This window comes from Filicampus tigris, chromosome 14 (genome assembly GCF_054856515.1).
Source record: "Filicampus tigris isolate MCC_2025a chromosome 14, RoL_Ftig_1.0, whole genome shotgun sequence".
In the NCBI taxonomy this organism is placed as follows: Eukaryota; Metazoa; Chordata; class Actinopteri; order Syngnathiformes; family Syngnathidae; genus Filicampus; species Filicampus tigris.
In genome coordinates, this window is record NC_141230.1 from 15,350,588 (window position 1) to 15,377,989 (window position 27,402).

At 40.3% G+C, this 27,402-nt stretch overlaps 2 protein-coding genes across 2 annotated transcripts; one reads left to right on the plus strand and one right to left on the minus strand.

Moving 5' to 3' along the window:
• The first annotated feature begins 294 nt into the window (after window positions 1-294).
• On the plus strand, window positions 295-26,702 carry LOC147136512 (general transcription factor IIF subunit 2-like). The gene is made up of 8 exons (XM_086051298.1): window positions 295-440; window positions 642-715; window positions 828-846; window positions 1,623-1,767; window positions 22,746-22,827; window positions 24,359-24,458; window positions 24,549-24,692; window positions 26,410-26,702. The coding sequence occupies exons 1-8, from the start codon at window positions 366-368 to the stop codon at window positions 26,545-26,547; spliced, it is 777 nt and encodes a 258-aa protein (XP_085907424.1). The 5' UTR covers window positions 295-365; the 3' UTR covers window positions 26,548-26,702.
• kctd4 (potassium channel tetramerization domain containing 4) lies at window positions 13,847-14,934 on the minus strand. Its single transcript, XM_086051299.1, has one exon. It carries the CDS (start codon window positions 14,673-14,675, stop codon window positions 13,899-13,901), a length of 777 nt encoding a protein of 258 aa, XP_085907425.1. The 5' UTR covers window positions 14,676-14,934; the 3' UTR covers window positions 13,847-13,898.
• Window positions 26,703-27,402: the final 700 nt, after the last annotated feature.

Here is a 27,402-nt window from a genome sequence, read left to right on the forward strand (position 1 = left end):
TGACACTATAGACACGGAGACCTAGTTGCAAGTCAAGTGTCCAATGATTCATTGGTATGTGCATGTTTGTGTTTGTTTATTTTGTTGTTGAATTTCTGTAGTGTTTTCTATTTTCTAATATTTTATGATTCGGAATTACGCGAGTTGAGCAAATTAATATATTCTAGCACTTTATAAAGATTTTTTTAATGTGAATGATTTGGAAATGTATTATCATTAAAAAAAAAAATTCTAGTCGATATTCGGGAAACACTTGTTATCTTTTATTTTGAAAGAAACAACCGGTTATTTTAAATTGCAAGTTCCGGTTAGATTAAAACCCACCTGTATGGTATATTTTTCTTTCACCGAATTGTTGATATTACATGACAAATATGTCCGAAAAGGGGGAAGTTAATCTCACAGGAGCTAAACAAAGTAAAGGCGTGTGGCTTGTCAAGGTTTGTTTACCTGCATATTATCACAATAGTAAAAGGTTCTCTACTTCACATACTGAACCATCATTAGGCTACAGTTAGCAAACTGTCGATACCTAAGCCAATATACAGGTATAAGTAGCTGTACAATTAATGTATTGGTAGGCATGTTTTAAAATGATCAAAACTGACTTGAAGGGGGAGCTGAATACTATGTCTTTCTAGGTTCCAAAGTATTTAGCTCAACAGTGGGACAAAGCAACAGAGAAGGGAGAGGTGGGGAAGATTACCATTGGAAAGTATGGAAGGCTTAATTGAGTCATTATTTTATTTGCATTGTTTTTATTCATTATTATCATCTGTCTTTGTTCTCCACTGACTCTTGTCTGTTTCTCCTTGTCACCTTTCTAGGAAGCAAGGCAAAACTCAGGTGAGACATATCCAGTGAAAGTACTGGGCTCAAATTCAATTTTTACAATATTCACACATATTATTAAGAAATAAATAAGACTTTTTAGTATGTAGCATAATACTCAATGTTTTTTTCAATTGGATTTATATGCTGCAGTGCCAATTTGAGCAGGTTTAGGCCAGGCTTTTGGCACAAAAAGTAGACCCAGATTAGTCAGCACGTGGCCGACAAAGACAAGGAGAAACTCTGGAGGACACCAGACACAACACTAAAGGGTGCTTTCGGAAATTCAGTCTTGACGCCCTAAATGCCAATACCATGAGAGTGCAGTGTTCTAAGAGGCAAGAGTGTGATTCTTTTCTTTGGATTCACGAATGCCTGCCTTGCTGGAATGACTTGCTTGAACAGCTTCCATGCTTGTCCTGCTTGACACACTGTCTCGCCATTCAGAACGGCCAGAGTGCACTTGGGCACTGCCATTGTCTGAATATGTGAACAGCACATTCCAACAACGCTCTCAATTTCCGAAGGTCCAGACTGTAGCAGAGGGTGCTCCGAGTGGATTCCAAACACACCCCCTCTCTGTGAGGCGGCTATTTGCCTCGACTATTTCTTATGTGGCACCTGAGCACAAATGTTTGCCCACCGTTGCCCTGCTCTGTATTTGAACCCCCCATAATGTGTTGTTTTGTACCAAACTAAAAATGTATGCATTGCAGCTGCATTTTTTTCCATGCTGGTGAATTTCATATTCTCATATTTTACTTATGTATGTATTTTGTTGTTTTGGTCAGGTTTGTTTCAGCCTGAATGAAGAACTTACAGCTATCGGTGCTGTTGGGGAAAGTGAGTCTCCTCTACAGGTCCCCAGAGAGCATCCCTTCACCATGAACTCATTGGGTGGACAGACCATAGCTGTTTTCAGCCAGGGTGATAAAGGTCAGATTTGGTTTTGGGAACAGATGTTACATGACCCCAAAGTCAACCCCCAACTTTCCTTGACAATAATATGTTTTATGTGCCTCCACTAGTCTAAACACAGATTAATATTGCATTTGTGGAATATGAGTTAAGCAGCAAAATCCACCTGTTTTTCGTCATTTCAGGGGGTGGCCCTTTTTGCCACTATCTGTCAACTGAAGATGACATCACAGTTGCTCAGGGCTGAGCTAACAACCAATCACGGCTCACCTGTTTTCTGAAGCTGAGCCAATCATAGCAGGTGACTGTGATTGGTTGTTACCTGAGCCCTGAGCAACTGTGATGTCCTTTTCAGTCAGAAAGCAAGTAACAAAATGGCCGTCCCCAGAGATGGACAAAACCAGGTGGATTTTACGACTTAACTCATATTCCACAAACACAATATCAATCTGAATGCTATGTTTAGACTAGTGGGGTTATTGTAAAGATTTTGGGGGGGTTAACTTCATCTTTAAATGTTTCATGAACACTTTTTAAAATCTTTTTACACACATAAGACGAGACACACAATAGAGAAATGTCTGTTTTGAAACATTGTAATTGACTCATGTTTTTTTTCTCCTGTTGAATCTGTTGGTGATACGAAGTATACACAATCTCGAATCTGGTTCACTTACGAAAAGTGTTTGTTTTAGATAATTAGTTATTTATTTTTAGAGAAAACTACTTAACATATTCAGCTGTGATTTCACTGTAAAATCAATGAGAAAACTGTGAGGGTATTCTGATTTACATTTGTAGGCTGCTTGCTGGCAGGCGTATTGTGTCCTACTGCTGAGAGATTGGCAGGAATTTGCATCTGAGCATTAAAATAGCTGCAATTATATTGTGAGGTTTTAGGTTATTTCGATGAGTCACTACATTTTCTTGTTTTGTTTGACCACTTATAAGATACATTTTTAAAACACCTTTATTTGGAAATAGGCATTTTTTATGACACTATTTTCTTGGCAATTTGACAACACCAGGTAACACAAACACATTTTATTAGGTTTACTTTACAAATCTCAATTATGTTTTTACAAATTGCATAATATAATGTAACAAACAACTGTCTGAGCCTTTCGAAAATACATTAGAATAATTTCAAAATTTGTAGGATTTGTTGCTGACTCACAATAAAGGTTTTGGGGTGGTAATTTTTTTTTTTTATCTTAAAGGAATGCTGATGGGTTTCAGATAATAATTGAATTTCTGGTAGGCTACACTACCAGGTAGAAAACAGAACAGAATCCTTGTTATGCTTGTAAAGCTTTTTCATCTGTAGGAGCATGGTTGTTGATACATGACCTTATAAATAACCAAGCAGATTAAATTTAAATAAACTGAGTGAAAGTGGAAGACATTTCTATAATTTCCTCATTTAGCCGCAGCGCAGATGGGAAGAAGAAGTTAGAGACAAACAAAGGCCCTTGTAAATTAAATTATGTTCTGTGCTCTGCTAGAAGACACAGCAAGAGATACGCTAACCCAGGCGTAAAGTGCAGCATAGACTTGTTTTGCTCAAGAATGAGGCTCCCATCTGTATTTTCACTACAGCTCAGTCCAGATGGCCATTAAACTGCCACCAAATTTTGAAGCACTGAATATTAGAAAACCAAAACAACAAATCATTAAAATGATTACGAAAAAGAAAATTAAACATAGGGTGATTATGCTTGAGACTTTCAAATCCACCATTTATGAGATTAAATGAGAGCAAACAGTAACAGTAAAACACACAGAAAGCAGACACCCAAGAGCTTATGTCAATTTCTGTACGCGACTGCCTTCATTCCTCTTCAGTCCTATTTCTGCCCAACTCGCCAAATGTTACCGCTAAACTGCTGAAAATTGAATTAAAGCCTTCACCAGGAAGCATTATGCGCCAGAAGATTTATGCTTTCAGCGCCCCCAAGCACTTTAAATGCACCCACATGCTGCATTAATACCACCTACATGTGATAATGGATCGCTGTTCCTGTTTTGCAAGTTTTTTTCGACACTTACTAATTTGTATGATGTTGATTAACACATTAAAAAACATTACACAGGCCATTTAAAACAAAAAAACAATCCAACACAGACTTATGCAGATATGTGTCTCTGAATGTGTAAAAAAAAAAGTCTTTTCAAGTCGTCACAGGATTGTGAGTATACAACTTGGATTATTTCCTCTGAGATGTAATTTTTTTTTAGCGTTTTCCTAGCCACTGTTTAGCTACGACATCACTCGCCTCAAGTAAAGTATGCAGTATGTCACTGCTCTCCCACTCACTTTACAAGTCTCGCTCTTGTTCTCTTTCTCGCACACATACTCACCTCTTACACCATGCACCTTACTCGTGTTTAACTGATTCTTCATATCTTTGTCAAAGTGGATACATATATTTTGTTTAAGTCCTGATTTGCTCCAATTTCCATTCCACTCGAGAGCCATTGCTATTTTTTTGTCAGTACCGACGCTGTAGGCCAGGGGTCTGCAATCCTATTCCTCGAGGGCCGGTTTCCTGGATGTTTTCCAACTCTGCCTGATGCAACACACCTGATCAGGATTATCTAGCTTCCAGCTTCTGCAGACCTTGCTGATTATCTGAGCATTTGAATCAGGTGTGTTGCAACAGGCAGAAATGGAAAATCGACAGGAAACTGGAGGAACAGGATTGAAGACCCCTCCTGTAGGCTATAATTTAAGAAGGCTTTTTTCATGTGAATGTTGTGGGCTTTTCAATGCTTGTCACCAACAATATTTTTTGGGGGGTGGATGATACTCTTGTCACGATACCAAAATTCCATCATCATTACATCAAAAGACTTTGAGAACACAAGTTATTGATTATTTTTTTAGGAACAGCCTAGTCTCAGACTGAGATTTTACAAATACTGTGAATTTTGCAGCGTCACTACTATTTATAAGACGACAAAAGGATTTAAATCTTTTTTTTTTTCCCCACAATGCAAACTTTTCCCATCATGATCAGTCGCATTTTCGCCAATGTTTCCCCTTCGTCCATGCCGCTCTCGTGATTGTTTACAGTTTCCTTTTTCTGGTTTTGTGAGAGCTCATCTATTGATCGTTGGTTTTGTCATGTCACTGTGGTGACTGAAAGCCACTAGCAACCCCCAAATTATTTGTTTCAATGTACATAAACACCAATCTGGCAAATGTACGTGTAGCTCACTGTCACTATGACAGCAACCTGAGTTGGACGTGCGCCGGTGACACTACGTTTAAAGGCTGAAATTTCACTCGGTCATAGGCACGATTCAATGCCTGTTCCACAGTGTGAGCATCCATCAAACTTATGACATCATTACATTTCCATTCACCATAGCCTAGAGGAAATGTTTTAATATAAAATTGACATTTTAAAACAGTAAAGCAAGAGTTACTGGTTTGATGGGAAGGCATGTTTTGCCTGGAAATTTCTCTCAAATGCCAAATTCTCTGACCATCTGATTTCTCAGTGGTTTTGTGGCCCCATTGTACGCATATATGTGATATGCTGGCATGTGGTCAGCAAATATTTGCAGACGAAAATGCTGACTTGAAACCTAGATGTTACCTGCTTTGATATTGAAGCCTAACAAATGACACTTTTACCCCTTTCTTCCCAACTCGAACCCAATGCCTGTTATCTCCAAGCCTAGAACATTCAGTCAACCTCATGCCTTTGCACAATAATCCCCACATTTCACACTGCACGCCACCGCCCTTGTAATGCAAGTGTTCAGTCAGGCAACAATGGCGAGAGGTTGCCAACGACAACCATCAGTGACGGATAAATACATGTTTGGTTTCTGACTTGGCTTTTGTACTTTTTGTGCCAAATTGAACTTCATTGTTTCCCTCTCTTTCTCTTGTTTTGTTCCGGCGAGGAGCAGGTATTGATCAAGAAGTTGCTAAGCAACAGGCTTGGCTGCCACAGAAGTGTGCAGAGAAAAGAAAGGCAGCTGAAAAGCAATGCTCTGTTACTTAAGGCTAAGACTGTACTAACCTGTTATAACGGGGCAAAACCTTGAAGTCTGTTTATCCTGATGTGCTTACAGGCTATTTAGATATTTATGTTTTTCCACATTTTCTCACGTTTGGGAGATTGTGCTGTGGTCCAGTGAAATCAAAGTTCAACTTTTTGGGCCATAATTCGAAAAGGTGTGTTTGGCAAAAGCACAGAACTGTGCATCACCAAAAGAAAAACATACCTGGAGAGATGCATGGTTTTTGGCAGCATTATTTTTTGGGCGCCACACACAGCGGAAGTGAACCCAAACATATTTTTTTCAAAAATATGTTGTATGCAGGCCCATTAGTTGAAACAAGTCATTCTGATTAATATTGCATTTGTGGAATATGATTTAAGCAGAAAAATCCACCCGTTTTTAGCCATCTCAGGGGGCGGCCATTTTGTCACTTTTGTCGACTGAAAATGACATCCCAGATGCTCAGGGCTCACATAACGACCAATCATGGCTCAGCTTCAGAAAACACGTGAGCTCTGATTGGTCGTTACCTGAGCCCTGAGCGACCGTGATGTCATTTTCAGTCGACAGAAGTGGCAAAATGGCCGCCCCTAGAGATGGCAAAAAACAGGTGGATTAACTCTTGTTCCACAAACGCAATATTTATCATAATGCCTTGTTTCAACTAGTGGGCCTGCATAGAACTTTGAAAAAATGTTAATATGTTTGAGTTGACTTCTTTAAAGATTTCATCCAGGGTTCAAATGCCTTTAGCATTTTAACTTTCTGTTCTTATAATTTGCTTCCTTTTATCTTTGGGTTTCACTGCTAAGTGCAGCTAATGAATTACTGTTTAGTTGGTAGTGTGACAGAATTGCATTTTCACTTGATGAAGCAGCACCTGAATTGCATGAATTAGAGTCAAAAGGCACCATAAATCTACACCCAGGTAGGCACTTAAGTCTTGCCTTTCATTGCTGATGTACGGAACTGAGATTTTTGCCACCCCAGTAACTTCCTTCTTTTGGACAGCATGTTAATTATTTCCATAAATTTGCTTGGAAATGTACTGCAGCATGCTTAGCTTTTAGTATAATTCATATGGCAGAGGAAGCTGCTCAGTGTGATGATAAAGTCTCTTCAAGTTTTCTTCTTTCCCAGAGTCTGTGGTCTTGTGCACATTTCATTTCCATATTTATAATGGTTAAAATCCATCTGGAGGACGCATTGAATTCATATGCCTCCATTTTCGGAGCACAGCTTACAATTTTATTTGCATGTTCAAACTCGGTTTGTTAATACTTGAGCTCTTCACCATGGGCGCAAAACTGTCTCTCATCAATTTTGATAGCTTTGAAATTTGATGTAATTGATCGTTAGTTAATTAACACATTCACAGTTAAATTTTCATTGGTATATGGATGCAGAGATTTGTTTTTTTTGGTGTGTTGTCTGACAGCCGTGTGAATGAGGGGGCTGAGTTTACTGAGAATGAGGTACTTAATCTTCGCCATGGTTGTTTTGTCCAAGGTGAACATAGGATTGTGACTCAGCCAGCGTTTAAGTGGCCAAATTTAATATGTATTGTCATTTACGCACAAACGCTTTGCCTCCCACTTGCTGCGCTCCCACACAGGAGGCCTGTCAGGTGAAAATAACAAAAAAGTTACCAAAGGTGTAACAATGTCTGTAGATCTTGACAGGTTTTGATACAAGTCTTTCTTAATCTTAATGTTTTTTGGGGGCAGGGGGTATCTGTGAGGCCAAAGTATGAGATAATGAAGTGTACACCATAGTTATAATAGTTTGGGATTTTTCATTATATTTAGTTTTGACTAGTGTTTATTAAATTGAGTTGTTTTTATTAGTTTTTAGAGCAGGTTTGTTAATTTTTTGTTTTTTATTTTCTAGAAAATGCTTCATTTCAGAATTTGAGTTTTTTTTAATATGGAGTACCTGTCAAGTGCAAGATAAAAAGAAAAGGTCACTAAGTATTGCATAATAAGGTAAACCACAATTATGAAATGACTTTTTGACCTTCCTTCCAGCAATATCTAAATCAATACTTTTAAAATGAACCCCAAAAGCTCATGTATGTTATTGACAAAGACTAAAAGAAAGGACATCTTTGCTATAATTACTGTTGTACTTAGTTTTATTAACCTAAGATGTTGTTAGTTTTTTTGGAAGCATTTTCATTTTTTAGTTTATTTTGTTAATGAAAATGTTTTTTCAGTTTTAGTTGGAAAAAACATTTTCATCAACAATTTAGTCATCTGTTTGTACAATACTAAATGGCTGATCACTATTGCATGGCGTCAGAGTATAATTGTTCTTTTCTATTACATAATTGGCATAGCTTAATTTATACAGTATTGTGAATGTATCAGCTTCAGATCCCTATTACTGCAATGATCTTTGTCAAGATGATTTGTCTTGCTGTGGCAAGAGTTGGTTTTATAATCATCCTTTTATTTCTTTACAAACGATCCCATGCTTTTATAATTTTATAATTCAAAGGCTCACGGACACATTCCATTGAATTTATTGTCATAATTGCCTCCATAACTGCAATTGCAAACTGGAGTTGCTTTCATACTGTGTTCCTGGCAAATTAGTGCGCCAGAGACATAACAGTAAACGTGGGATTCATTTTGACATTGCAAGCACTGTTCACACACACCCATTCAAGTTTCCCCATGTGGCCATGTCGGCGCAACAGTGATGATTGCTTTCAACACAAATGGGTGTGGACTGAGCGTCTCGGCTGTTAAATTCCACTGTTGTCACGACTCACGATGCTATGCCTCTGATACTGGCGAACTCCCGCTTTGACTTCAACCTCGCCATCCTGCATCGATCCCCAGGACAGCAAGCTGGGGAAAATCTGTGAAAATGCTTGTGGAGACGATCAGTGGCAAAGAGGCAACTGAGTTTTCCTCCCCTCTAACACATTTAAAATTCAGTAGGTAAACTGATCGATCCCACTAGATTGAAAGCTAAATTAGACTTGGAATAGTGACTCGAAAACTAAATGTAGCTCATTATAGTATACGCTCTTGGTTATGAACATGCGGTCTTCAATTCAAAATATAAGAAAAATAGTGACCATATGTTTTTTTTTTGTGTGAGTGTGAGCGATGCTTCAGTGGGGTAATCATTGTGTTGTGTAGGAGGACTTCAAAAAGGAAAAAAAGGCATCTCTCAACCTTGTCTTAGTCTTATTAGTCAGGTTTTCTGTCGAGTTTCTGTCTTCCTTTGGTCGTTACTAGTCTAAGCCAGGCCTGATCTGGATTGACAATTCAACACTGTCTGATGCTCAAACATCTTCAATGGAGCCATTGAATCTGCAACAGGCTGTATGAATCATCCTGCATACTGCTTTGTTCATCGGTTGAGTGTAAGACAGCAGCCTCCAGTTAGTCATAGTTCAGGCAAAAAGGTGGGAGACTTTTATTTGTCGATGATTAACTCATTCACTGCCAGGCATTTTCAGACCCTCTTTTACCCTACCGTTTGAAAAAAAAAAAAATAGAAAAAAAATATAAATAAATTCCTGGGATTGAATGGCTGGACTGTGAAAAGACAAATACATTCGTCAATGGCAGTGAATGGGTTAAGAAAACCACGAATGGTTACAAAAGTGAAATAAGTGCAATTGTATGTAATTGCACCAACTGGATGAATGAAGTTATTGTTGGCTGCAAGTAACAATTTGGATGTGAAAGTTTGATTTTCTGCCTGCTCTTCACTGTACAATATTTGCAGTCTAAGATAAACGCAAGCCATACTGCATTGAATTGGTAGATCATTGACTAATTGTTTACACTGTGCGATGGAACATGCATTGAAGCGTGGTTGCGATGGCACTAATTTAATTGCGTTATTAGCATGTTCACGTCAGGTTGTTGTCGTGGCAACAGTTAGCTTGCGATAGAGGTGTTTCTGTACATTGAAAAGAAATACAATCATAGAATAGGGAAGGGGAAAAAGTATTTATAGTGTTCCAAAAATTCAATTCAATTTTAATGGGCTTATGACGTCATGCATATTTGTCCCCCCCCCCCCCTTTGCATCCATTGACCCATTATTGACATATACGATATACGTCTTACAACTGCGAAATGGGTGGAAAACCCCCGAGACTCCTGACGATTTGATTTGATTACCAATGAATGGATGGATCCTTTTACAGGCATCCTTCCTTGTGTCTCCGATCTGAAGGTGGAATGTCCTTGGCATCCTCACTTCTGCTACTTCATTACCGTGTCCCCTGATCCCCCTTTGCCATGGTTTCTTTTTCTGGACCTGTAGGATAAGAATCAGAGGTATGTTAGTCATTTTCTAGCTGAAAGTCGGTACTGACTGAGGCCTGATGACAAGGACGGGGGGGTGTATTTGAGAGGATGCTGACGGAAATGTATGAATTGAGCTTGGCCAGCAACAGGTGAAAAGCCTGAGTTTATTTGCTTGATGAGATCATTTATCCGGCCACTTCTTTACTCACTTCATCCTTTTGATGATGAATGATGTGACCTTGCAATTAGTAAGTTTAGCATAACCACCATGAAATATGCATGAAGGACAAATGCAATTATAATGGCTTGTTGGCGAAATAAGAACATTCCAGATTCACCAAGCTGTTATTAAAGAATGTCCATGTTTAATCAACCACCAACAATATTTGACGTTCGATATCTGTGGATGTTTTTTATTTGAAGTTCAAATGAGTCATAGTGCAATGTTCAACGATGTGGCAGTATGAGTCATGGAAGCCTTTGGCTGTTGGCTTTGCATGGTTTCAGTCACCATAGATGTGCAAGTGGGGTAGGGGGTTGTCACTATAGGATGGGCAGGTGCAAAGGCTGTTCACTCATTCACTGCCAGACATTTTCAGACCCTCTTTTACCCTAATATTTGAAAAAAATATAAATAAGATCCTGGGATTGAATGGCTCGACTGTGAAAAGACAAGTAAATTCATCTATGGCAGTGAATGAGTTTTGTTTGAGTGTTTGTTTACATGTTACAATTTTTTTTAGAATATTATACGATACTGTAGTCATATTTTGCCAATGATAACAGTCCAGCCACGATGTGCTTGTCGATAAATTGGGGAGAAAAATACGGAAGTCAAAAAACGTTGCAGAACCTCAATCATACGCATGAAAATGATTTCATTTTTGAAAATTACATCTATTTATCATGGAATATCAAAAGCTAAAGCAAAATACTATGATGTTTAGTCGTTTGTTTTTCTTTGTTTTTATACACCGACTGCAAAAATAACAATCAGTAGCAAATAAAAAGCATTGTGCTCAACATTTCTCTGGTCCGAGTTGCAAAAGGGAGAACGCCACAAGTCTTACATTTTGAACCACTTAACCTTTTTTTGAAAACTGAAATGGACGATAATTTTCAAAGCTTTATTGATACTTCTTTTGTTCCTTTCTGAGTCCTCTAGCCAGACATCTTTTGCAACTTTTAATGATGTGGGACATCATTTTCATGCAGTTTGAAGGCTGCAATAGTGTGCAATAGCCAATACTGCCAGATTACAGCCACTAGCAAGTCATAATGTGACCACAGTCTCGAGGCATATCAATAATAAATTATGTGTGTAATAATCTGTGGTTCAGTAGCCCATATCATCTAAGAGAAGGGCCTACTCAAATTATGTGTAATGGTGCAATTTGCCAGGTATATTTTCCAATGGCACTGCAATACTTAGTACATAGGGTAATTGTGTGCCATTTTCATGTTAATAGTGCCCGATAGTGACGTGCAGTCAGACAAAAAGTGTTTCTCCTTGAGGGAAGAGGATGATTGGCCTATTTTCCCAATACCACATCTTCTCTCCCCAGGGACCGCTACAGGTTGAGTTGCACTATTATGGTAGCAAGCCTGACTTGAAAATGAGTTTTTTTAAGAGCACTTAATGTGTTCTTGATGATTGTTTCAAGAAATGTGTAATGGTCTAATGCACAATTAAAAATATGATCATGTACTTTGATTGATAACCTTTGGCACCAATGTTTGTGGACACACCTGACCTCACACTAAAGCTATCTTGTCATTTTTGAGAAGCTGAAGCATATAAAAGTGCTATGTAAGACAATAAAACTCTTTGAATGGTAATACTAAAGGAAGCCTCATGAGTAACTCTTAAATTATTTTGGAGACCATTTTAACTCATTCACTGCCAAAGACGAATGCATTCGTCTTTTCACAGTCCAGCCATCCAATCCCAGGAATTTATTTATATATTTTTTGTAATTTGTTTCAAACTTTAGGGTAAAAGAGGGGCTGAAAATGTCTTGGCAGTGAATGAGTTAAGAACCTTTAGGCCATGTGACCGTTTGACTTGCTAAAACAACTTGAAAAATGTTGATGCTACACTATAAAGAGAACAGTGTCTCTGTTTTCACCTTGTCAGCCCCGAATGCCTGCTTGTGTGTTTAATATCTACAGACCAGCCCAGGCCTCATACATTATGCTGTTTGTAGCAATATTGTTTTGAGTCGGGTGGAGTGTTTGATGACACTACAATTAAGAGGGCTACAATTTGATTCCATCACTGATTATCTGTGCACGTCCGTGCAACACGGCGGATTTGACATGACAGAGTTGACATGGCTTCTTCTTCAGTTTCTGGCCAGTCTGACCAGTGTTGCGTATCAAATACATCACTGTTCTTAACCACACTGTTAAAAAAATACAGTAGCTTAAAAAATACATTGTTACAAATATCAGCAAGACTAGAGCAAATCTTTTTCAAGATGATTAGGACAGAAGCCATTAAAACAAATTGAAGCTCTGTGTGTTGTTTTTGCCTAATGTGGCGTTCACAAGGATGCAAAAACTTCCACTTGCCACAGAGGGTTTCAGTATAGTTTTATTCATAAAATATTCACAGTCATGATTGATGCACTGACTACACAGAGGCTCACAGCACCAACACCAAATTTATTGAGTGCACATATGTATCATGCTCGATTCAAAGCCCTTACAACAGTCACAGTAGTTTGCGCTAAACTCATCTTAATGCAAGGAAAAGAGAAATAAGTGCTGGTTATGATTAGGGCGTCAACCTCTTTGTGCATAATGAGCTATTAAACCAAGTACACACGCCGAATTGTAACACACACACTGTAGTAAACGCTGAATGGCACGACGGTGCACGTCACGATTAGAGTTGAGAGCTGCCGCTATTGCAAAAGCAGCAGAAGCAGTAAATGTGCAAAGAAAGCACTGGTGAAGCTACCTGTTGTTGAGAATCTCACTTTTTTCACTTTTATACTGAAGGGGTCACCCTGCCATCTTGCGGGAACAAAACTAATACTATTTCAAGGGGAAGTCAACCCAAACATATTTTTTTCAAGAATATGATCTATGCAAGCCCATTAGTTGAAACAAGGCATTCTGATAAATATTGCATTTGTGGAATAAGAGTTAATCCACTCATTTTTAGTCATCTCAGGGGGCGGCCATTTTGTCACTTTTGTCGACTGAAAATGACATCCCAGATGCTCAGGGCTCACATAACGACCAATCACGGCTCAGCTTCAGAAAACACGTCAGCCGTGATTGGTCGTTACCTGAGCCCTGAGTAGTCGTGATGTTATTTTCAGTCCACAGAAGTAACAAAATAGCCGTCCCCTGAGATGGCTAAAAAGGGGTGGATTTTGCTCCTTAACTCATTTTCCACAAATGCAATATTAATCAGAATGTTGTGTTTCAACTAGTGGGCCTGCTGGGAACATATTCTTGAAAAAATGTGTTTGGGTAGAGTTCCACTTTTAGTATAGCCAAAGTCAAATTCTCCTAGAGCCAATAAATGTAATTGGACCGGCAGTATAAAGATTGATAAGAAAATAGCATTCCTGCAGATAATGGCATTCAAATTATTCCGACCAGATTAAATGCAATGTTGTGCAATGGATTTTGAATATACAGTATAAACCACGTGAAAGCGCGCTCTTCTTGTCCTTTTCTTTTTCCACTATCACAGCTCAACACATATTACAAGACCTTCACGCCAAAACTAAATGTTGGAGGGGTGGATTTGGAATCAGGCACTGCTTCTTTTTTTTGTTTCCCCCCCCCTGTCGGCGTCACACCTCTCCTCTTTCTTCCAATCTCCCCCTCTGCCTATTTGACAAAATGCAGGGCTTCAGCTGCCACAACAGAGCCTTTGCTGCTGTCCAGGTTGGTGACCAACCTGAAGCCGGACCTCAAGGCTAGCATCACCGTCTCTAGTTTCAGGCAGTCAAGCGTGCACAAGAACGTGCTGTCCTCCTTCAGCACGAGCCGCGAGCCCGGTTCCGACTTGATGAAATGTCTGAACTGGATCACATTGGACGACACCTCAAATTCTTCCGGAAACCCATCCAGGCGACTCTTGGAGATCTGCACCAGCCGGCTTTTGACTTTGTCGATGAAGGAGGCGTCGCTGCAATACACCTTGAGGCCCTGTGACCTCTCGTGGCTATCGGTCATCTCCAAAAAGGCAGGCTCCCGCTGGGCAGCCCTGTGACTTTCCCACTCCGCCACGGCTTCTACCAGTTCAACCAGGCGGTAAAAATCGGCCTCTTTTCGGAGGAGCCCCGCCTCCCGGAAGTCGTCAGGTAGCTGCAGCTCTCCAGTTCGGAGGTAGTTGAGCACATGCCGGAAAACCGGGCCGTCTCTGTCGATGAACGGGTTTCCCATGGAATCCATGTGCTGGACGGGTTTCTTACCATTGGCCAGCTCTTCCAGAAAGGTACCCTGGTGCTTACCGAGGGTGGTCCGGTGAGCGGTGTACAGGAAGCCCCCGACGTTGATCGTGATGGTGCCTGACGTGGGCTTCTTGAAGCTCTTGCTGGGCTGCAGCAGGTCTGGGTTGATGTGTCTCAGTTCACTTTCCATTCTTCTGAGGTTCCATTCCATTCTCAGTTAGCTTCTCCAGCTTGGACCCAGCCCTCTCAGAGCTGGCGTGTACGCATGTGTGCGTGACGCACTAATTGGATTAGTTGTCGTCTTTTTCTTTTGAGACGAGGGAATGAGTCTCTGGTACCGTGATGTTAATTCGACTCTTATGGAGCGAGAGCACGAATGTTTAAAAGTGTGTAAGAGTGGGCGGCTGAGTCCTGTCAGGCAGACGAGCTGCTGTGGACTGATCGCTGAAAAGAGAGAGACTCTCTATACTGGTCTCCCTCCCTCCTGCTTTTTCTCTCTCTCTCTCTCTTGCTCGCACTCTCTCACTGTCTCCCTCCCCATGAGTGGGTGGGCAGACGGCATCACATTCAGTGAGGGTAAAAAAGGAGTATGGGAGTAAATAGCAGAGGGGTATGAACTCCAGTCTTTTTTTTTTCCCATACTAGGTACAGAACTAAGCTCCAGCCATTAGTGCGCACACATACACACACTTACATATTCACACCCTTTCACCAAATGAAATTGGGAGTCTGTATATAAAAGGCCATCCAGACTTGTTTTTCCTCTGCTTGTGTTATGCCACTTTATCCACGGCTAATTGCAAAGCAACAAAGTGTTTTTATGTTAATGCGTGTATTCTTTTTTTTTTTTTGCACCCTATCACTCAAGGTTTTTCTTTGGCAGCATCTCGTGCGTGTGTGCGTTGGCCTGACGGTGGCGAAAAATAAATGTGAATTGAAGTCTAGCTATGAAAAGCCTCTTTTGAAGGTATTAGTGGTACCCACTTCTTCGCACAAGATGGATTAGATGGATGGTTTTCTCTCATATTTTCTCCTTGTCACAACTGAATGGCTACTAAGTACAAATTGTTACATTTGGAAATGCAGATGGCCAGTGATGCCTTATTGACGATGATGTGCTGATGATGTATAGTAAACATTTCAATACAGTGACTGAAGATATGATTAGTGATCAAATGCTGCAATGTCCACACATCTGTGCTTGTGTGAGTGTCTGCCACTGTGGTGGTTTTCTAATCATAAGCAATTAGTGGAGTCGTTATCAACCACACTCAGTCAGAATTGCAAACAAGCCAAATGTGGCCAGGTGAACTGTGGTTAGTTAGACTTGCTTTCTGCCTCCTTTTCATGAAGATGGCCTGTCGAGGATGCTCATTATTTGCAAGAAAAAAAATGTCAGCGGTGTTTTGCACAGCTGTTGGAGCTGAATGAATTAAATTTCCCCAAATGTTGCTGCTGCTGCAAAAAAAATAGCTCCTTCCCTCTTTAAGGCGGTGAATAATTCATTAAGGAGCGGTAAGAGCTCTTGGTGAAACATGGAGTCACTTGACTGCTGTGAAGCTGGCATGGCAACCACTTAAAATAGGGTCCTCTATGAGCTCAGAGTTGTCAGTCCCGTCTTTATTCAGTGCAGATTTCAGTCGGCATCTGTAGATCATTTCATAGATGCAACTTACCGGGTGTTAGGAAGGTAAATAAGAAACTCATCAAAACATCATTAGCAATTGACATTCCCTCCTTGATGTCGTACTCTTTTGATCAACATGGCCAACCATTCTGCTTGTCACCCACATCCAAAATGCAGACATTCTATGTTTACCTACTTAAACATTGTGGAATTTAAAATGCGCCACCTTTTGTGTTGTTTTTCGTCTTGTCAAGCTACACTGAACAAAATGTTGGAAAATTATATGCATGGTAGTGAATGGGATTAATGCATTTCCTTAATGAAGCAGCCTCTGGGCTGTGCAGATGAGCTTTGAATAGAAAATTATATTTATATATATCATTTGCTTCCTTGTTGTCATCATTAACAGGCGACACTTTATCAGCAGTGTGTGTGCGTGTTATGTGTACATTGGCTGGCGTCAGGCGGAATCCTCGCATCTCCAGAAGCACTTTTCAGGGGACAAAAACGCAACGTTTGTTGAGCTATTAACATTGCATCGTTTAAGGGAGCAAGCCATTTTCCACACTTTAAATTGGTCAATAATTTGTGAAAATAACAGACCCTCGTGGGGACTGACCAACACGATCAATTTGTGAAAAAAAATAAGAAATTGACCAAAATTGGACATACGAGGTTTCCACATGACAGTGATGACATGAAATGTGCTAATAGTCTTTATTTATTACTTTTGTTTAATTTGTAAATGAGTAAGGGTGTTGCCTCATTCACAAATTTCACATTGCTATATTTTTGTCTTTTTTTTTATTTTTTATGTTGTGCTATACCTTGTGACGAAAGTAAGTATGAGCTGTCAGTAACAAAAACAGCAAATAAATAATGCACTCATCAATTTGCATTCCAACAAGTCCAGCGCGTCTGCCATCAGGCATGGCTGTGGCTATTTAAAGCAACCACATGATTAAGTCTTCTCATGTACATGGAGATGTGTCCTGGTAGATTACGGAGGGAACGGTGAGTTGACTTTGCCTAACGCGAGTACTGGGAGGAGAGCGACAATGAAATGATCACGGGCAGAAGGAAATGTGCCTCCAGGGTAAATAACGACGCCACGGAAGTCATCTATTTTGATTACCACTATATTGATTGCGTGTCTTTTGGGCTTTGTACAGAAAACTAATTGCTACACATCTCATGCAGCTAGCACTGCTTTAAACTGTAGAGACTCTACGTGGCAATTAACGAATGGGGGGTGGTGGGGGGCGGGGGAATGAACAGATGCTTTCTGTCAGCTGTTTTTAGACATGCATCTATGTAGAATGTCGGGAGCCATCTATCCCGTGTATTTATCAGATCGTGTTGTATACGATGGATGAGGAGAGGAAGGTTAGACACTGTTGCTGGATGGAGGCTTGGTGGGCGGCTTGCTGTTTGTTGTGTGAAACATTAGTAAGGTCAGAGCTGCAAGCATAGGGCCTTGAAACAGATGGAGGTATGAGCTGAGTGCGAGGGGGTGGACGGGTAACCTCGCCCTCGCATCCGTCTCTCTGTTGTCTTCGCTCCTCTCATCCTCTATTCAACGAAACCCTTCAAGAATGTGTAAATAGTCTCTTTTTATCTACCGAAATGCAGCCATAAAAGCATACAAAATGTCAAGAGTGGGATGACATTCTACAACTTTATGTTTTCAAGGGTAGCCATTGGGGGGAAGGATGGATTCTTCGGAAGAGGCAATTGTTGTAAATGACTTATTATCGCTGCATTTTGTGGCAGCAGAGTTTGCATCAGGCACCTCGTTGGGCAGCTAAGGGGTCCTCAAAGTCCGCGCATTTGTCCGTGGCAATTATTTTTGTTTTGATATTGTCTTCATTTACAGTCATTATTTTCTGCTACAGAAACGCAAATGTTTGGTTAGCTTTTTACAAATGTCACCGGTCCACACGAAATCTGTCATATTTTCTTGGGTGAAACTATTTTTCCATTTTCCTATGAGCAGTGGTTAACGTATTTGTTTTGACTTTAGAGGTACCACCGTACCAAGTTTCTGCTTAACTGTGTTGGCCAAAGCGTGGATTTATCACTGGAGATTTTTATAGTGAAGCCTACATGCTGGACTCTTTGTAAATCTCAAGAGTTCCTCCCCCACACTGAAGCCTTGCGATCCTCTCTATGTGGCCCCTCCACCTATCAAATATTTTCAGTCGTTTACTCGCGTCCGCACGTATGTTGGACGTGGGTGTCGTTTTAGCTTCCGTTTGCTGGCGTGACTGTCAGCCAATCATTAATTTCCTTGAATTGTCTGCCTTGAGCAAAAAAAAAAAAAAAAAAAAAAAAAATCAAATATAAAAGCAGATCATTCCTTTGATGACTTCTACTTCGAGCCAAGTGTCAATGGCTTCAATATTCAGAAACCACCGACTGTGATTTGATTGAACTTAATGTGACACATGAAGTTGGGCAGCATGTGGTGGTCGCTATGGTGACCACAGCTGTTGCACCTGCGCTAAATGATTCAAGGCTGTTTTAAATCAAATGACACTGCTGGCAAGCTACAATCATTTTTCAGTTGACTAACAAACATGAACTCAACAAAGGTGTGTACTGCACATATGTATGCATGCTCATGATTATACACTTGTCACTACAGCAGCTAGGTACAGCTATTTTTAATCCAAACAGTAACCATCTTTTTGGCTGAGGAGTAGCAGGGAAGTCAGAGGGTGTTTAGACACATTCATAAATGCTTTATTATGGACTTTTTATGAGGACAGCATTGGACCTGCACTTTAAAACTCATAGTCTACCTTATGCCTATAGTTGGTCTGTATTATCTTTTAGCGTTTTGCTTTCTGTTGTTTGCTTGCTCACTTGAACAGTTAAGATGAGTATTTGTTTGCCAAGCGGGAAATGGAAGGAGAAGGAGAAGAAGAAGCAGTTGTCATGGGCATGGCAACAAAACGTGTGATGTAACGGCAGTTGAACTTGCGGCTACCTTGCGCCACAACAAGGATTAACGGCAGCAAAAAGGCCTAATAACAGATCAGGATTTGGTCTCGGATTTTGTCAAATAAATTCACCCCAAAAATGCGAAATACACTCTGGAGCAAGGTTGTTGTTTTTTTTTTTTCCTTCTTCGTGATGCTTTTTTTTTTTTACCTGCTACAACTTCTACTCAATTCAATGAAAAATACTTTTGAATTATCTGCAGGCAGCCACACTGAAGAACTTCTTTTGCCTGAGGGAGATTTCAGTGTAATCTCTCCCCTTTATTGATTACACTTGCAGTCGTTCATCCATTTCACCTTCCCTTCCTGAATAATGAGGATCGGTGGCCTTCACAATCGATCAATAGTTTTACTCAGTCTACAAAGCAGTGTCAAATAGTAAATAGTACTTTAAATCCTAAATGTAAGTATCTTCATCAAATGGATTCAATAAAAAAATATAAATGTCACAAGTTTTTGGATGAAAAGCGCGGATCAACTTAATTGAGAATACACTGGAAATGTGAGTTATGCCACATGAATGAAAAATGGGCAAATGCTGGTCGAGCAATTATCAGATGCATATAAGAATTGAAAATATACTAACAAAATCTAACACAGTAACGGTAAACGAGAGGAACTGATTTTTGATTCCCTTTTACGACCATTAAAAAGAGTATTGATGAATAACAAACAAAACGTCCTTGGATCTTGGATCCTGGAATTCTAAACACCACATCATTTTACGCTTCGGGTGACCATATGTCCCGATTTGCGCAGGACTGTCCCGCATTTTAATGATTTTTGATGCGTCCAGCAAATGGACTCGCTTTCCCGCACGTCCGATCGGCAGGCACCAATTTTCAAACGTCGTCTAAAATCTTGGGTATGCTGTCAATCAAACAGCCGGCGCACATGCAGGCAATAAAAAGATACGCCGACCAAAAACCATCATTTTAGCGACGCGTTCCATACATTTGTGCTGAATTAATGAAAATGGAGGACTCTAAGGAAAGGAAGAAGACTGCAAAGAAAATGAAATGAAGTTACAACAAGGTCTGGGAACTCATTGTCCGTGGGCCAGATCAAGTCAGATAAAGGAGCGGAGCTATGGGTGGGCCTGGGTGTGCACAGGCCCACTCAGATTGACAGACTGCCCACCCAGTGAGATTCATGAAAAAAATATATACTTTTAAATTTTTGGTATATTATTATGAAATTATTTTTGAATTTGTGTTTCGTTGTGTTTTTTTTTTTTATTGTATTGACAATTAAGAATGGCATAATTGTGGTTGTCTAAGGAGGATCTGAACTTCACATTATTCCGTTTGTCATTTTATTTGAATATACGATGTGTCGGGATAGGAGAATTGTGCTCAGTGAGAGAATCGGGCCCACCCTGATTTTTCCAGGCCCACCCATTAGCCACGTTCTGGCTCCGCCCCTGTCCCATTGATATTAATGTCTCAGAGATTTACCTTTTTACTAGCAGTTTGTGTTGTATTTTTGTAACTGCAGATAATTTCGACTGCAATTCTGTGTTCTGTGTTTTTATTTGTAGATCTATAATTGTTATTTTGTTACAGTTTATTTTATTATATGTTACTGAACAGTTGACAATCCGTGTCATATGCATTTTTGGTGTCCGTCGCCAGCGTCAGCTGCGTCCCACATTGTCCCCCACAAGCATACTCCCTGTCCCACATCTGGTGAGTTTGGATCTGGTCACTCTATTTACGCTTCATCATGCCATTTATTTAAACATCTGACTTTTAGACCATCATTTGAATGTATGATAGTCGAGATAATTAACTATTGATTTTACTGGTACATGTGCATTCATGCTTGACAAAATGAAGTCTGAATTAGGATCTGTTTTTTGCAGAACCAAAAAATACTCTACACTCATAAAATGTGAATTATAGTTATTTGTACACAGCTTGGCATAATCAGTCACGAACACAAAAGAACAATCGCGACGAGTGGTAACAGTTGGCATGCTCCGACAGGGGATCCTGCTGTGCCACTATCGTCACAGAATGTCGTCACTCCGAGAAGACGTCATGTTTCACACTTTTTTTTTTTTTTTTTTTTGGCTCACTTGCCCACACATTTGAAATGCGGAGACAAGGTGACGTTGGCACGTATCCCTGCGTAGTCAACTCATTCACACATCAGAGGATTCCGTCTCCTCCACAGGTCATCTGGACCTCCTGCGGCCCTTTGTGCATCTCACTCAACTGAGTGTAAAACGTCGCGGCTTCTCACAAATGGCGCATGTCCACATACAAACAATGACTAATAAAACAAGAGCGCATTAATCACCAAGCAGTTGTCAATACAACGACAGGACTACCAATTGGGTTTATTCTGAAGAAGATATTTCATTCCATGTGACCTATTGAGAAAAAAATAAATAATAAAAATAAAACGCATTTAGCTCGCAATGTTTGCGTGGAAGCAGATAGCTGTTGTTCGACTTTGAGTCTGAAGTTGGATTCTGTGAAATATTTCATAAGCAACCTACTGAAGGCAGAATCAGCGTTTGATGCTCAAACTAGTCAGCAGTAAAACTGCCTTGAGTAATGATACGGTTTGAAATGAAATCTAATAAGCACACGTTTAACAGCATTAACGCCTCCGGTGTTCAACATAAAAAAAAATTAGCAGCACATAAACATGACTTGTGGTCACTTGCAATCTGTCAGTGTGATAGCTACAGGTCTTTTAAGCAGAGGGCCAATACCGATGAATAGTAGTCAAGAAGGCCGATATTTGGAGCAAATATTCATTTTCAGTATAAAGACAGACATCCCATCAACATGAATATTTTAATAACATAAATTATATACATACGTGTTTTTCACAGGACAAGACGGCGACGATAAATCTATTGAACAATTTTTCAGATTTGCATAATGTTTATTTTTGTATTATTGTTATTGCTATACATTTTTGACAATATCCACATATTTGGTTTAAAATGTTAACAAAATGTTCAGGGAGCACCCATGGTCATTAGCATGTCTTAAAAAGTTAAATGAAAACTTAAACAACCATTCCATATATTTTTCTACAGTAAATGAAGTCCTCCAAAATTTCAAAATGACAGAAACGTTCAACTTTCACATATCTTTAGTTTGATTTCAACACATTTTCAAATCGATTTATTATCGGCCATCAGATTAAAAAAAAAAAAAAATCTTTTAAAAAATGCATACATCCGTCAAAACGCAGAATATCGGCGCCGATAATCGGCCCGGCCAATAATCAGTCTATCCGTGCTTGCATGTTCTCACTCCTGTAACGTAAAAATCATTCCGATTTGCACACAGTACCGTATTTTGGATGAAAATGTGTAAGCAGTAACCTTTAATTGCATCATCCTAATTTGTATGGCCACCCAGCTCACTGCACTGCTCTAGAGCGCGTGCTGTTAAACCGTTGCCTTATTGTACCGTGGTAATTATTTTCTCATGATGAATGCACCTGGTGACTGATTGTAATGTTCCGAAATCAATGCTATCAGCAAATTAAAGAGTAAGTGACGTGTATTTGCTCAAGCCAAGGTTTTGTGGCAAATTGACAAGCACACTATTTCGTAATGACATGTTCACGCTTGTGCGAGTCAGGAGGCACCAGCTAACCTTGCGCATTTTGTTTGTTGTAGATGAAATCAGTCTGGAGGGGATGGTGGTGCACAGGGCTGAATGCAGACCCGTCGTCACTGACAACTACATGAAGCTAAAGAAGTAAGTGAGCTGTGAAATGTTGTAGAGGGACACAACTGATGTGGACAAACAAATATGATGAAAGAATATGCAGTGACGGGGGGGGGGGGGAAACTGACGAGCTAGTTGCAGTGATCGGCCGTGATATTGACACCAAAATAGAACACAGTAAAGCAACTGTGTATACTTGTATGTACTGTACATCCATTTTAACCACTTAGTCACATTTGTCTGCTTTTCATTGGAATCTGCTATTGAGGGCAGCTTAGTGGATGGTATCACTATAGCAACTATCGCTGGCAGATGCGCCACTGCAATACTGTACAGACTAATGCAAACACAACGCGTTTTGTTGTTTCGGACCATTTCTGTGTCTGCCATTAATTAACATTCAAAGTGACAAAGTGCATTGCAAGAGCACACTTGCTGATAAGAATGGTCCTGTTGGGGGCGGTGGGGAGGGAACGAGTGTGTTCAAAGTCTGCACTGATCATTTGGTCTGGATGCTGGTCAGACATTACAGATGGCCACATATTAGAACACAGTGATCTGTCCCAACAAATGTCCCTCCATTAAGGCAAATGAGGAACAAGAAAGGCTTGTCACGTTTCCTTACTCATGATTACGCTTGGATTATCTTTACTGGAGATAAATATGTGAATATATAAAAAAAAAAATGACCTTATATAGTAAGGCATTTTTAGGCAAAAAACGACCATGTATATTAAAGCGTTTTTTTCCGGAAAAAATGATCATTTTTGAGGAAAAAAAACGACCATGTATAGTAAGGCGTTTTTTGGGGGGCAAAAAAACGACCATGTATAGTAAGGTGTTTTGGGGGGAAAAAACGACCATGTATAGTAAGGCGGTTTTGGGTAAAAAATGACCATGCATAGTAAGCCGTTTTTTTGGGGACAAAAAGGACCATGTATAGTATGGCGTTTTTTGGGACAAAACGACCATGGTATATTAAGGCGTTTTTTGGGGGGTAAAAAACGACCATGTATAGTAAGGCGTTTTCGGGGGAAAAAAAACTACCATGTATAGTAAGGCGCTTTGGGGGTGGGGGGTGGGGGGTGATGGGGGGGAATGACCATGTATAGTAAGGCGTTTTTTGGGGGAAAAAACTACCTTGTGCAGTAAGGCGTTTTTTGGGGGAAAAAAACGACCATGTTTAAGTAAGCCGTTTTGGGGGAAAAAATGACCTTGTGTAGTATGGCGTTTTTTTTGGGACAAAACGACCATGGTATAGTAAGACGTTTTTTGAGGTGCAAAAAACGACCATGTATAGTAAGGTGTTTCGTGGGGTGGGGCAGGGGCAATGTATAGTAAGGCGCTTTGGGGGGAAAAAACAACCATGTATAGCAAGGCTTTTTTTGGGGGAAAAAACCGACCATGTACCTATAGTAAGGCTTTTTGGGGGAAAAAAAACGACCATGTATAGTAAGGCCTTTTTTTCTGGGGAAAAACGATTTTGTCATCAGGACCGTTCATCGATGTTTCTTTTCATGAATTGAAATTGAAAGTGTATTTGTGTGCCTGTGCGTGTCAGGGTTCAGATGAAGGAGTCCTTGAAGCCTCAGCGTTTGTCACAGCAGCTGGAGAGAGCCATCACGACCGTCTTCAAGCCTGTGGCCAACCACGACTTCAACGTTAGAGCTCCATTTCTCCCACGCCTGTCAAATGCCAGCATTCGTACGCCTCAGCGCGGCTTTAGCGGTGACCTCCGCTGTGTTCACCAGGTGGAATATGAGAAAAAGAAGAAATCCGAGGGGAAGATGGTGAGAGCTGAGCGACAGGTGGTGCTGGATATGCTCTTCTCTGCCTTTGAGAAGCACCAGTACTACAACATAAAAGATCTGGTGGACATCACCAAGCAACCTGTGGTGAGCAAAACACACACACGCACGCACAAATGGTGCCGACGGGGAAAGAGCAACAAACAAACAATACACCTGCCCACTATCCACCTTGCTTTGTTCCATTTGCACCAAGCGCCCACAGCATGACGTTTGCGCGCGTTCACACTATCTGCTGTGGCTACAATTTGGGCCGGTTCTCTTTGTCTTGCTCACACACAGGCGCGCGCGCACACACGCACACACGCATGCACATATGGGCTGCATCGATACCAGTGGATTTGTTTCTGCGAGCGCAGAACAGCAACGTGTAGGTGCTGATGAGACCTTGAGGTCCTCCGCTCCCTCTGATTGCATCTGATTGCGTAACCATCGCTTGAGTGGGAGACAAACGCCGCGATGCACTCCACGCCACCGTTCCTCTCCCAAAGCACTTGGCTAGCACTCCAATTAACTGAACTGAAGTAACCCAAATGCCCATTGTCAAAAGTCTTGCTGTTCATCAGTGTGCAGACGCGAGGCACGGCTCTCTTAGCACCACAGTGACACCCTGTGGCTGTTTATTGACTAGGCCGGTGTGGCCAACATTTATTAAAGCAACTCACAAATAATATGGTTCAGGATATTGGGCTTTTAAGTGACATTTTGGAATGAACTTTTATCCTCACAGAAGACATTTTGTGAAAAAGCATTTCATTTTTCTGCCACCATACAATGCATTCGGAAAGTATTCATAACGCTTCACTTTTTCCATATTTTGCTGCCAGCCTCTTTACAAAATGGAATAGATTAATTTGTACTCCAAATTCTACACGCAACACCCCATAATGACAATGTAAAAAGGTTTTGGAGATTTTTTTTTTTTTTTTTTTTTACAAATTTATAACAAATACATTAAGAAACCTTTGCCACAAAGTTCAAAATGGAGAGCCTTGAGAGGTTCCTACATCTTAATTTGAGTCCACATGTGATAAGTTCAATTGTTGGACATGCACCTGTCTGCTAAACATATTTTTTCCAAGAATATGTTCTATGCAAGCCCACTATTTAAAACAAGGCATTCTGATAAATATTGCGTTTGTGGAATAAGAGTTAATCCACCCGTTCTTAGCCATCTCTGGGGCGGCCATTTTGTCACCTCTGTTGACTGAAAATGACATCACAGTTGTGCAGAGCTCAGATAACGACCAATCACGGCTCATCTGTTTTCTGAAGCTCAGCCGTGATGAGCAGTTGTGATATCATTTTCAGTTGACAGAAGCGACAAAATGGCCGCCCCCTCAGATGGCTAAAAAGGAGTGTGTTTTACTTCTAAACTCATATTCCACAAACGCATTATTACCGGTAATCAGAATTCCGCGTTTCAACTATAGTGGGCATGCTGGAAACATTCTTGAAAAAAAAAATGTTTGGGTTGATTTCCCCTTTAAGGTTGCACCGGTGACAGTGTATGCCGGCAGCCCACCTGGAATTTACCAAAAGGCACCTGAAGGACTCCCAGACCATAAGAAAGACAATTCTCTGGTCTGATGAGACAAAGATTGAAGTGTGAACGGGGAGACTAGTCAGTATTTGGGGAAAGAAAGACAAATGCAGCAACCTATATAGAATGGAATGAGTGTGTAACAAAACAAAATGTGGAAAAAGTGAAGCGCTGTCCATACTTCCGGATGCACCGTTGGACTCCTCAGCCAAGCAGTGACGAGATCCTAAAAGAAAGGCATGTTTATGCAATGTCACGTAGACCTACCTGAAAGAGATCATGAGGGAAATTGGTACGTACAACAGCAAAGGTGCTCACAAAAGCACGTGGGAGCTCAAAGCAGAGTACAGACACTACCAGTCAGCTGAGGAGGTGGAAGAGGAGATGCAGACGGCCTAACTTCCAGTTACAAGTAACATTTTTTGTTTTTCCTGCCGGGACTGACACACTCTTGTGACTTCAGTTATGCTGATTTGTTACTGTTTATCAGAATAATTGTTTGTTTTCTTTTTGCCTCCATATCGGTCAGTCCAGTAAAGTTAATTTTCAATCTTGCTGTGTCTTTCTTTCACTGTTGCTATGGCAATCGTGGACTCCCATAAGCCATGTTTACAGAACGCCATGTGAGGTGGAAGCATGCCGCTTTGGATTTTCAAAATTAAAATGCCTGACCGCACCCAAAAACAGCCACGTGCATTTGTTAAGCAAATGTAATGCCTGTGGTATGTGGTAATCACCTTAACTCTTGTTGTTATCCTATTTTTACTACAAAAAATGGTCCCGAATTTGATGTGTGATAACTCAGTCATTTATGATTTTTTTTTTTACTTTCAACCACCCAAAATGTTCAGTGGGACCTTAGCTATCCATACAAATATAGTTGTTTTTTTTAATGCCCTCTATGGACAATAACAGAAGTGTTATGACCATAACTCTTAATTTGTCCTATATGTGAAAAATGCAAACACAACATAAATAGAACCTTGTAAAGGTAAAAAAAAAAAAAAAAGTCACAACAACGTTGATCACAGAATTTATGAATAAGAATTTAGAAAAAAATGAATTTAGAGTGTTGAGAAGTTTCTGAAATTGATTGACGCGCATCTTCCAGTGAAATGTGTCTTCGCTGCAGGTACTAGTCAGTGTTGGGAAAAAACTGAGAAAAAAAAAAACCTAAACTGAGCAGTCTGAGCCCTATAAACTCGCCCGAAAATGCCCTGAACCAATAGGATTGAAAAAAAAAACTTCAAACAC

Excerpts from the sequence above, each read along its gene's own strand:
- LOC147136512 (XM_086051298.1), top strand. The coding sequence starts at position 366 with ATGACAAATATGTCCGAAAAGGGGGAAGTTAATCTCACAGGAGCTAAA. Across the intron at positions 22,828-24,358 it reads AACTACATGAAGCTAAAGAA|GGTTCAGATGAAGGAGTCCT; the intron begins GTAAGTGAGCTG and ends TGTGCGTGTCAG. Across the intron at positions 24,693-26,409 it reads ACATCACCAAGCAACCTGTG|ACCTACCTGAAAGAGATCAT; the intron begins GTGAGCAAAACA and ends AATGTCACGTAG.
- kctd4 (XM_086051299.1), bottom strand. The coding sequence starts at position 14,675 with ATGGAATGGAACCTCAGAAGAATGGAAAGTGAACTGAGACACATCAAC.